This window comes from Vespula vulgaris, chromosome 2, assembly GCF_905475345.1.
Source record: "Vespula vulgaris chromosome 2, iyVesVulg1.1, whole genome shotgun sequence".
NCBI lineage: Eukaryota > Metazoa > Arthropoda > Insecta > Hymenoptera > Vespidae > Vespula > Vespula vulgaris.
Window position 1 is genome coordinate 7,192,711 of NC_066587.1, and position 12,592 is coordinate 7,205,302.

Below are 12,592 nucleotides of genomic sequence, written 5' to 3' on the forward strand. Positions count from 1 at the left end.
TAGTAAAGTAAAAACGTAAAAAAAAAAAAAAGAAAAACAATTGCGTGTGTAAATACACGTAGAGTTCGCAATATTATGGAAATCGCTTAATCGGCAAAGTACATATTTAAATTTGACTTTGAAATAACAACAAAGCAGTCAAAGTCCTTTATGCTATTGCGCACGTAAAATAGGATGAGGACGCGAGGGGAGGGGTCACTTGAACGTAAACGAAGTTAGTTTCTCATTATCGATCGGGCGGTGTGGATCGTTATTTTGTACGGTCCAATAAATTATCTCCGGCTTGTAGGCTAATGTATTAATACAAATTAATCCGAAGAGAGACATTAACGTACCTAGATATTACCGTCGTGTGGTATATATAATTATTATTAAATAATGTGTTGGTTACTACAAGAAGAATCGAGAATAATTTTATTGCGCGTATCGTTAATTCTTCGAAAATATAACTTTCGTCAGGATCGATGAGCCGAGCTGAATTTTTTTCGGTAAGTTCTGTTTTCATACAAAAATTAATCACGAATGCGTATTAAAGATTATTCGTAGCTGCTTCAAATAATTCTAGAAATCCTACTGCGTAATTTACATTTTATTACGATTAAGCTTTTATTTCGTTTTCCAAACTCGTATTAAACGTTTCGTATTTATTTTAGATGATGATTATTGAAATAGTTTATGAAAAACATTGTTTGTAAAGCGTTGTCCTGCGAAGCATATATGTATGTATTTCGATATTGTATGATGGCGTTTATCTTGCTTGAGTAAATTTGAATTTCGCGAGAAAACAAGATGGCGGGTTCTGTTGGCGTCGTAATAAATTTAACGAAGTTACTTGAAGATAGACAAAAGTTGATATTTGCTAGTGGTGATGATTTTGCATTGAAATGGCGATCATAAATTGATTATCATAATTAACAAGTGTGAAACAACACGACAAAGGACGTGACTGCGTGAAAATTACTGCGAGTATAAAGGACATTTAGTACAATTACGATAATGCTTCGAATTATAGGTAAAATATCGTTGGGTATAATCGATTAAAAAGTTAAAGAGATTTGTTGAGTTTGAAACGGGCGGTGGGAGAGAGAGAGAGAGTGAGGGGGGGGGCAGTGACAAAGGGAAAGGGACAGAAATTATCGCAGTTATTTTTCGATCGTGATTTAAACTTTATTTTGCTTGAAAACTCATTAAAAGTAAATCAACTTTTTTCCTCGCAATATAATATTCGAGAGAGTACTCGAGAGTGAATAACAGTATTCGTTTAGCGAAGCTATTTTGTTATTAGCGTTTATTTTGAGCGGTCAAAATTGGATTTAGATGGTAAAACAAAAAGGGACGGTTGTACGAACAATTATTTTTCGAAATATCTTTTCCATCATTGATTACGAGCGTCGTATCGTCATCGTATGCTCTTTCGATTATATTTCGATTTCGAAGTAACGAATAATCGATCGATAATTGAAACGTCGATAGATGGGTAGATGGCGTCGCGGTGCATCGAACGATAACGAGAAATAGCGGGATAGAGAAGGAGAGTTAAGAAGGTTAGAAATAAGGTAAAGTATGATTATATGAATTTGTAGCATATGATTTATTTTTTTTACAATAATGATCGAGATTGCTTATACATTCTTCTACACGCATACATACACCGATACTAAACTTCGGGACGACCTCCTCTACGATTGGTCCGCTTCTATACTCGATTAAAATACGAATCATTCATATCCAGATTATTCGATCATCATCATCATCATCATCATTCTTATTTCGAATTTTACATGCTTTGTTCTACGATCGACACGAACATATACTAATCGATTCGACAAGTATATACAATATTTACAAACTCTTGAAATTATATCCGACTTCGCAGTTCATCAATAACGTAATAAAGAAGTCGAATAAGAGAAGAATATATCCCACGACTAACTTTCCGATAAGAGTACCGTCAAATCTGACGTTTGCATTCTTCCTTCGACTGTATCGATCGGCGTATCGGGCGTGTCCGGCACTACTAGTGGTTCGCTCTGATAATTCGTCGAATTTTTACGAACTCCGCTTTCAACGTTGTACGAGTTTGTCGTTATCTTTTCCTCCGAGATAGTCAAGTTGCTGGGAATAGTTCTTCTCGATAGAAGAAAGGAGATTCTCCGCCATCTTCCCAGATTCCTACCTTTCTTCTCCTGGCACTCGACACGAGGAACGAGTGTTCTTCTATTTTCTTTTTTCTTCAACTCTTCCTCTTCCATTTCTTTTCTCCTTTTCTCTCGTTTCTTCTCGCTTCTACTTCTTCTCCTCTTACCTTCCACCTCCTCGATCTCGTTCAAGCTCTGCTTTTCCGAACGATCGACCGCTCGAGTAGCATCCTTTTCTAGAAGACATAGAATCCTGGAGATACAGGTACTCGCCCGCAAGGACTCCTCGTCGTTCCTCTTACCACGCGGCGAGACGATGCTTTTCATAGCCTCGACTATACGCTTTTTGATGTGCGAAATGTTCATCGATCGTATCCTAGTAACGTTTGATGTTGCATCATCCTTTGACAAAAATTCTTCCCTTCTTGCGATCTCTCGAGTTTCTTGCAACGTTGGAAGAATTTTGATACGTGGAATTCGCCGTTTACTTAGTAGCCTCGTTACCACGCACTGGAATAGAATTTATTTCTAATTTTCATTTCTTCCTTTTTTTTTTTTTTTCTAAATATGCGATCCTTGGATTTATATGATAGATAAATCGTTGGACGTTGTATTTATTAGGAAAAAAAAAAGAACGAAGTAAAAGGAAAAACGGAATATTCACGATTATTATTAACATTAGAACTATAGATCTCTATTTTTATAATATATGATAATTTGATAAGTATTTGCTAAATATACTTTGTTCGTATTTTTTTTTTTTTTTTTTAATTCGTTTAATTTCGTAATAAGTAATAAAAGAAAATAATTTTTAGTTTATATACTTCTTATTATATTTATTTCAATAATTATAAAACATGAAATTTGAAATTCGCTGTTTTTATGATTTGTGATAATGTTTTAATGTTAATGTAATTATTTTTTTTTTAAATAAATCTTACCAATATGGATAACAGAAAGAGAATTATCAAGGCGATTGTGAACCAACGATCGATAATCCATCGTTGAAAGTTAGCGAGACTTGCATCAGACAGAAGGAGTCTTCTCAAGGTAGCTAAAGGTCCGCTCGGATCAACCTACACATATAAAAGGAAATAACTTACATAACGTGACGCGAGTTATTCAGTAATATAAATAATTTCATAAGTTTTTCTTTTTCTTCTATATTCTATTTTTATAATCGATGAAAAAGAGAGGAGAATGTACCTCTCGGCATTTTTGAAAAATGTCGCAGTAACCATTATAATCGTTGCAAGGTGTGCCAGGTTTTGAAAGCATGTCCGGTATATCGTAGGGAGCTGAATTCCAAGTGAAGGACGATCTGTAAAGAGCGAGAAAAGAATTTACTTTTTTAAAGCTTCCTCTTACCCTTTTAATCGAAGGAAGTGTTTGTACGCGTCCGACTTCAATTTAACTTTTTTTACACGGCCGAGAAAAACGCTTTTCTGTTTTCTATGTGTATATATATATAATATATATGTATATGTATGTGTATATATATATATATTTTATTCGAAGGTCGTCGTCGCAGTCGCAGTCGCAGTCGTCGTCATGGTCGTCGTTTTTCTCACTGTTTGTGATTATTTACATTTAAATATTTTTTCATGTTGCTCAAGTTATTCATAAAGTCCATTATGAATTGACCCGAGTAGTGGAAATTGCCCTCTTGAGAGTTTTGTTTATAGGTCATACAACCTTTCGTTAGGATACTACGTATATATTAGTTTAGACAATAAATATAAACCAATATCTAAACTCTCTTCACAGCATTTTTTACAAAAAATTCTAGAAACAAGCTGATTGAATAATTCGATCGATAAATTAGCATAACAAATACGCGAGTGTGCGTATGCTTAACAAATTATTATAAACTTCATTCCTCTACTAACAATGAAAAAGTTTTAATTCCAAATGTATAAATTCAAATTACGATTATATCTTGATTCCGAGAAAATGGAAGGTGTACCAAACGAAAGGAAATAATTCTATTGAAATAGTCGAGAAAATAAAATAAGAAATTGTTTTAGTTGTATTTTATATAAAGTTTGAAATGTATATTTTGACAAATTTCGATGACAATTTTAGTCACGTTTCTTTCATTAACAGGATCATCGCGGATGAAAAGCTATCATAGTGAAAGCTATCGACAAGATACTATTACGTATAACGATGATCTCTCTTACAAGCACGGTTGATCCTCTCCTGGTAATTTACAGCAGAGTTCACAGCTCTTGGTCGGTGGATCCTCCGGTCCTGCGATACACTGACAGGATTCCAAACCGTAAGCCAGGCAAATGCTGCCGGTGCATTCCTGAAAGCAATGCGAAGATCCGATAAACTACCACCATTGCTTTACAATTATCGCTCTATACAAGAGGACAATGATTTACAGGAGATACCAAAGGCGACGAGAGGAGTAGAGAGTGAGTGGAGTAGTCTATGCGATCGGAATGACGAAGGACGATACTTGAAACGTATGAATATCCCGTATTCATGATAGGACGAGTTCGAGCTTTGTTCTGTTTGTCATATCTTCGATGACATTATCGTTTCATCGACTACAAGGATGGAGACAATAGTGTGTCAATTCGATGATAGGAATAATCTCATTCGATGTCTCTTCGATGTCTCGCTATTGACGATCATCATAAAGATACATATATATATATATATATCTATAGTTTTATAATAGTCAATGTTAATTTTAAACGTTTATTGGTATTTAAGTATCGTATACTATAGTATCGTTGTTAAATAGTTTTGAGTTAAATTTCTTTGCAGATTGGTAGGACAAATTGCAAAGAAAATTTATTTCGATCGAGTAGCAGAACGGATTGGTAATTAAATGGTCTCTGCTTGTCGCGCAGAGACAGAGAGAAAGAGAGATAGAGATAGAGAGATATAGTCTGGCAAATGAGCATGTTACTACATTGTCGTAGATAGGTTGGACGTAGGAAAATCGAGCTTACTATTTGTTTTTCGTCGAGGAGAAAGAGAGAATGGGTACTTCGGGTAACGAGGATCAGATACATTCGATTCTATTCAGCCGAGTGGAAAACGTTGGTACGCGAAGAGGCAAGTCGACTGTTGAGGAAGGAAGAGGAAGAGGAAGAGGAGGAGGAGGATGAGGATGAGGAGAAGGAGAAGGAGAAGGATGAGGGAAAGGGGTGGAGGGTGGAGGGTAGAGGGTAGAGGGTAGAGGGCTTTTCTCTCGTATGTACGAGCCGTGGAAATCGATATTCCCGAAATAGTCGGTTTCTAATTTGCAAGTACAATAACGTCGGTTGGTCGGTTGGTCGAAAGAGGAGACGAGAGAAGTGGAGAGGCGATGGATGCTAACAGAGAGAGTGTGAGCGAGCGAAAGCGAGAAAGAGAGAGAGAGAGTGAGAGAGAGAGAGAGAAACAGGGAGAGAAGTCAGCTGCCGCGCTACGTCCCCGAAAGTTTGCAATTTGCTTTGGCGTTTCCGCACCGTCGGCAACAATGAGACGTCGACGTCGCATCCTCGGCTCCACACCGAATTCGACGTTCTCTGAATCGAATAGGAAGGGGACGTTTGTACGTTCGCGTCAAGAAGAAAATTGTGTTTCTCTAACGAATACTTTAGATTATTTATGATTTTTTTTTCTTTTTTTTCTCTCTCTCTTTTCCTTTCTTTTTTATCCATTTAAAATCGAATTTTGATTATGTATTGCAAATTTCTCTACGACGGCTATGTCGAATAAAACGTAATGAGAGTTTTGTTTGTTTCAGAAATAATAAAGCTATATGTATAATACTTATATGTATATGTGTGCATATATATATATATATATATAGTCTATGACTACTCAAAGTCCTTGAACTCATCTTTATTAAAGTCACGTAGAGTCGATAAGGTGGCCTCGATGCAACTCGAACGATCTCGCCCTACGGAAATTCGTAACTCTGTATGTCCCTGGCGCGAGTGCCGTTGTAATGGCGATTGTTTCTCGACCTGTAGGTACGGCCAAACTTTCCCCTTCTGCGATTCGTGCCGAGAAGTTACACGGAAGCAGTTCGAGCGTTAGATTTTATCACGCTCGTTCCACCAGCAGAGCCCTTATTTGTTCCGTTAGTTAAAACGAAATAATCGCTGGTATATCTTGATTCTGTTACTCCTCCTTTTAGCTTTTTCTTTCTTTTTTTCTTTTCTTTTTTTCTTTTTTTTTCTTTTTTTTTTTTAATTTGCTCTCTGGATAAGATCTTTTCTCTCTCTCTCTCTCTCGCTCTCGCTCTTTTTATTTTTATTGAATTCATTTCAACGTTTTATGAAGCAGGTAAATTTAGTAATATCCAGGTAATAGATTGATGGAAAATTTGGACATTATATTTTTCATGGAAATTTAATATTTAAAATTTTTTATTCTTAAGCGAAAAATTTTACTAGAAAATTTTTAATAAATTTGAGATATTTTCAGGATTCACAGGGTTATGGTACTAGAATAAATCGAATCGATATCATTTTTCTTCTTGAAAATGATCTAAATGATCTTTACCTTCATTTTTCTCCATTTACCATGAAGCAGTCTTATTCGGTCGACTCTTCTTTTTCTCTATCTATCTCTCTCTCTCTCTCTCTCTTTCTCGGTTCTATTAGCACCGTAATTCACACACCGTATACTTGCTATTATGACTACTACTAACGTACGATCACGGAAACGCTAGACAGAGCTCAATGAATAAGTTACTAGCCAAGGAAGCGGCTCTGCCGGGAATCGTAAATTCGACGCGCCGCGGCAATTCCGTAAGTGCGGCGTATTCTCGTTGAGATAGTCGTGAGGAACGCTCATAAAAATCGTCCCTTATCGTGATATTATTCTCTATGCAGTTAAACGAACGTTGAAAAGTAAGAAGAAAGTGATGTCTACGCTGTTATGAAGGGAATTCGATGATTGAATTAAATTAATCTATCGACGATAATAATTATTTTGCAGCGTAACGTGTCGTGTATATCGAATAAAAGATAAAAAAAAAAAGAAAAGAAAAGAAACGATCCGATTCGTAATTAACGTGTATTAAAAATATATCGAATTGGAATACGTTGAAATTACTTGAAAAAGAAATCGTCGTTTAAATGTTATCATTTAAATATAGATATAATTTTATTTTATATTCCCTCATTTGTCGTTTACACGTCGTTCGGTTATGAAAGAAGAAACTGACGTGTGTTCTTGTTTTTAGCAGTTACGGATAGGTTTATTTCTATTTGGTATTCGAGATTATGTTATATTAATCGAGAAATATCTACGTCATTCTAACGAAGTGACCACGGCCTCGAGGGAAAGCAGACGTCAAAGCCATAATCACCGTCAATATTTCTATATCTCAAATATTCGCATGCTGATATAATATTATACATATATGGCATATGCAAAACGAGATTGGCGACGTATGAATTAATTATTATATTAATAGCGACCGGCTATTTTATCGTACGCGTATTCAATCGACGATCTCTGAGCCATAGAAAGAGGGAGATAGAAAGAGAACAAAAGCTTCATACGCATGTAATTAATGCCCTGTGCGTTCTATTACCATCAACACCATTGCTCTGTTTTCACGTATTTCACGTATTTCACATCTATTAATATTCTTTTACGAATACCTACTACTATTTCGTCGGCATTTCGAGCGTTATTATCGACGATAACGATTAAGCGAGCAAACTTTATTCGTTCATTCGAAACGAGAAGTGTGACCTGACAGATTCCATATTAACTTTGCGTATCGTAATTTTTCGACGAGAAACATTTCCTGTACGTTTCCATTTTCCATATATTCGGAAAAAGTACTAAAACTCGATTCATCCAACTCTTTCGAACGTATTTCGTGTCCCTTCCTTTCTTGTTTATTTGATGAAAACTGATCGTGTTCGATATATCCGATACGACGTCGACGACAATTTATTCGTTTCGTGAATATTTAATTACATTATAAAAACTCGTAAAAATCGTTGAAGAGAGAATATCCATTAAACAAAAATGAAATAGCAATACACGACTGGAACGTCAGATAGCTAGCGACAGTTTTTCAATTTTTGCAAAAAATCGATCGATGGATCATTCAGAGAAGTTTCACGAATAAAATCTCTCTACCGGCGCAGATGGGATTTGACAAAGGCAGGAATCGTCTGCGTCCATAAATTCGTGGTTGTAGATCAATACTAGGTAACGGGTAACGTGAAACTTGATAGTGCTGTGTGTGTTTGCGTGTATTTGGGTGTTTGTCCTGTGTGTGTGTGTGTATATATATATACATATACATACATACATACATACATACATATATATATATATATGTATATATGCGTATGATTACACACGTAAAAGAGAAATAGAGTAGTATACGAGTAAGTAGAGTGAAGTAGTGAAGTAGCCAAGTGGTGTGTGAGGTTGTATTCTCGTCTCGCTCGTTGGAGAATGCTCGAAAGGACTCTCTGTGTGACTCTGCACAACATGTATGTCAGTACCTAAATAAGTGTATGTGTATGAGAGAGAAGAGAGATGGAAATAGACTCATGTATTCTCACCCCCATGTAGCAGACGAACTCCTCGTTGCATATGGTCTTGTTGGGTTTGTTGATGGATGGCGGACACTGGGGACCTCGGCCGTCGCAAAAGCTCGCGTTCCTGCATCCGTTGTCGTCCCTGCACTTGTCCCCGCTGCGTAAAGTACAAGCCGACGTGCAGCACGGTCCCTGCGACAGAGATACGAAGATCAGAGAGAGAGAGAGAGAGAGAGAGAGGGAGAGAAATTGTGAGATCAGTATGGTCTCTGTGGGAATCCGTTAATGGTGCTCAAAGCAAGATGCGATCGTGTTATTAGCTGACTCTGACGTGTCAACCATGGAAAAACATAGAAACGAACGTTTGCTTGAAAGTTATCGTTATTTGTATTTTTGGTGTGTGTGTGTGTGTGTGTGTGTGTACATATGATATTTAATTTATAGAAATTTACTCTTCATATATGAAGGAATTTTTTGATTAGATAAGTACGGAAATTAAATAGTTCATTGAAATATTTGATTACTATATTTGGATGGAAAATATTGTACTTTCGGTATGAGGAATAAAAAGTTTGTTTGATATTTAGCTTTTGACTCATGAACATTTTACGTTTTCATTGTAAACGATTATTTTTTTCATTTTCCAAGTTTAACCAGGAAACAATATATATATATATATATATATATATATATATATATATATACATACAATTCATATTCAAATTTTCTTTCAGATAAACCCTCATCGTGCGCGTGGGAGATATGTCGGAACATCACGGTACATCGCTTTTTTAGTCGACAAAGCTTTGTGGAACTTCGTTAATGAGAGCAAACAGAAAATTCGGATTTGAAAAGGATGCTTTCAAAGGAGACTACCAGGAGGCTGTGGTTGGACTAATTGTGAGTTTGAGAACGTTACATAGAGTTTTTATTATACAACGATCTCTCATATATTCATCGTGCATGAAGCTTTGAAAGCTCTTCGCGTCGGTTTGGTGAAATGTTTAAGAAAGGGAGAAGGGAGAGTGGTAAATGCTACTAGAACAAGTCGATATACGATATATATATATATATATATATATATATATATATTAGATGAAAAATAGATAAAAGTAATATAAATGTATCGTTATCGTATGACTTTTCACGGCTGAATTCTTGCACAATTTTGAATGTCAAATGCCAGTCGAATTTCCTGTATAAAAATCAAGTCAATTTTGCGTGCAAACGAGTACTAAAAATAGAAAGAGAGAAAGAGAAAGAGAAAGAGAAAGAGAGAGAGAGACATCCTCGTAGGAAATCGAAAAGTACATATGAGAATTCGTGGGTCAAATCGAAGCTCAATATCGATGTGTAAAGAGCGAAGAAATAAGTGGCTACGGTCCGAGCTTTTTCCATCGACTCGTAAAATGTTTGTAGGTGTATGTAAAACATCCATAGACGTATGTATATACAGACACGCATACATGAATATATACATAAGAGAGTTTGACCCATAGCTAGAGAGTATTTGGAAGGGAGAATGGAATAAAGAACGCGATTTTGCCTTCGTCGTCATCGTCGTCGTAGTCGTCGTAGTCGTATTCTGACTTCCAACCGATCTCAATTTCGTTCTCACGCTGGACGGAACGCAATAACAGGAGATAGTGGGACGAATCAATTTATCGAATTTCAATACAGGAGACAGTGTGGTGTGTACGGGGGATCGTAAGGAGGACATGCGGTACGACGATATAGCACATAGAAACGTTCGGTCCGTCATTCATGGATCGTCAACCTCAAGAATTCTTGAAATAAGTCGATGAGTTAATTTCATGTTCGTGGAATTTTACCGATAATTTCCTATACTAAAATGAAAATTCAGAAATATTTTCCTAAAGTAAGACCTTTTCTTCCTCTTTTCCTTTTCCCATTTTCATTGATACATTAAGAATGACATCGCTATATGACGAATTATCGATATAAATATTTGAACAATGTCTGCATTGATACCTGGAATATAAATCGTTAGATCCTATCTAATCAAATCATTTAAGATTTATTAGATTTGCTAATTCGATATCTTTTCGTTTATTATCGTTTTTCGTTAATCGATAAGACACGCGAGATATTTATATTCAGATATGGATTCCAACTGAGCGGCGGATTGCTAAATAGAAAAAAACAAAAATAAAGAAATAAATAAAAAAAGAAAAATAATAAAAAGGGATAGAAAAGTTAGGAAAGTCGTAGATCGTGAAGCGTAACTGCCGAAATATAAAGCACCTCGCGCCTTTTTCCGGCATTCTTTCAGCCACCTTCGAGAGAAAAGAATGCGGAGGAAAGAATCGTTTCTCCTTTTCTCTTTTTCTGTTTCTTTAGCGAAAGAAGGCTGTCTCGAATGGGGGAACCCGTTCATTCGTCTACGTCCTTGCGTTCCAACGGATCTTTGCGTGTTTTGCATCCGGCACTTTTCTTCAGACTCTCACGATGCACCTAATGCATCGAGTTCCTGCTTTCTCTCTCTCTCTCTCTCTCTCTCTCTCTCTCTCTCTCTCTCTCTCTCTCTTTTGAGTTAAATTCGATTTTCTTCTCCTCTCTTCTTCTTCTTCTTCTTTTTCATCTTCCTTTTTCTCTTTCGCTCTTTTTTTTTCCCTTCTTCGTCTGTCTCCGAGATCCTCTTTTATCTCGTTCCAACCAACGGATGTTTTCCTCTTGTTGGATTTTCCACATTCGTTTACCTCTCATTCCTCTATATCCATTCTCCAATCGTATTTCCTTTCGTAGATATGCAGACGGAGACACGATCCTCCGTATTTCGAAGAAGAGAAAGTCGCAAAAATATTTTCTTCCCGTTCGTTGAAAGCGTCTTGACGTGTTTGTCTAACTCTCGTTAGATTCATTTCTCTACGAATGGATCGGAACAAATCTGGAGTACCTTGTTTTTTTTTTTTTTTGGAGAGAGCAAGAAAAGAAGATAGAGAAAGAAAAGGAGCGATAGACTGGTGGAGAAAGATATAGAGAGATATGGAAAACATAAATGTAAACTACTTGTCAGCAGTTAAAAAATTCGTATAAATGAGCAACCGCTATTTCCTAGTTTCTTTTTCTATTCTCTCTGTCTCTCTCTGTCAAGATTCACATGCGTGGAGCTTTTAAATTCATTACATTCGAAAGTGGGTTTTGCATGGCAAATCGAGATTAATGGAAGGAGAAAGAGAAAGAAAGAGAGAGATATGTATATATACACATGTACATATATAGTTAGATATATATGTATATATACATATATACGTAGAGAGAGAGAGAGAGAGAGAGAGAGAGAGAGAAAGCTCTTTAAATACTCGGTAATGAGCTCTCTCGCTTTTCCTATATCGTAACGACTCGTTGAATCGGTACTCGTCGTTGGATTAATTCCAACGAACTTTAGAGCAGCAAGCCGACGGTAGTGGTTCCACGCGAGAATCACCACCACCGCAAGCATACTGGCCTGAGAGCTTGTATCTAGGAGAAGGAAGAGGAAGAGGAAGAGGATGAGGAGGATGAAGAGAAAGAGAAAGAGGAAGAGGAAGAGGAAGAGGTTTCGCCGTATACGTACGTAGCTAGATATGTACGAAAACTCGAAAGCTCTCGACATTTGCTTGCATTCGTTCGGCAGGTAGTCTCTCGATTAGCAGAAAATTCCATTGACTTTTTCTTCTTTTAATATTCTTTATCGATCGATAGTCATTAAGCGAGTAAGCTTTGTCTCTGTCTCCGTATATATGTACGCGGAACGTTTTAACGTGCATTTGATGAAAGTATGCCTCGGTAAACTTGAAAGAGAAGGCCAATTCGGAATACGCAGGAGTTCGGAAATATTCCCATTTACTTGGATTACAAAGTGGCAAGATTAATTGTTTTATCTCGTTCCACGTTAGCCGAGTATGCCTCCTTCTCAGGCGTTCTCTA

At 36.6% G+C, this 12,592-nt stretch overlaps 1 protein-coding gene and 1 long non-coding RNA gene across 10 annotated transcripts in view; one reads left to right on the forward strand and one right to left on the reverse strand.

Moving 5' to 3' along the window:
- Positions 1-47: 47 nt before the first annotated feature.
- LOC127072629 (uncharacterized) overlaps positions 48-12,592 on the forward strand; it is a 189,955-nt gene continuing 177,410 nt past the window's right edge. Inside the window, exons 1-2 of one of the 7 annotated variants that reach the window (XR_007785546.1) lie at positions 48-488; positions 9,397-9,562. This is a non-coding gene — a long non-coding RNA (uncharacterized LOC127072629). The remainder of the gene's footprint in view (positions 489-9,396; positions 9,563-12,592) is intronic. The other 6 variants (XR_007785548.1, XR_007785545.1, XR_007785547.1 and 3 more) reach the window with 6 other exon arrangements.
- The window catches only part of LOC127072602 (disintegrin and metalloproteinase domain-containing protein 10-like), a 144,219-nt gene continuing 133,194 nt past the window's right edge, over positions 1,568-12,592 (reverse strand). For all 3 annotated transcript variants that reach the window (XM_051013129.1, XM_051013128.1, XM_051013130.1), the window contains exons 12-16: positions 8,687-8,854; positions 4,322-4,449; positions 3,345-3,459; positions 3,080-3,214; positions 1,568-2,648 (exon numbers count right to left, since the gene is read on the reverse strand). In XM_051013129.1, the coding sequence (XP_050869086.1) occupies positions 1,929-2,648; positions 3,080-3,214; positions 3,345-3,459; positions 4,322-4,449; positions 8,687-8,854 (1,266 nt within the window). In that variant the 3' untranslated portion in view covers positions 1,568-1,928. The remainder of the gene's footprint in view (positions 2,649-3,079; positions 3,215-3,344; positions 3,460-4,321; positions 4,450-8,686; positions 8,855-12,592) is intronic.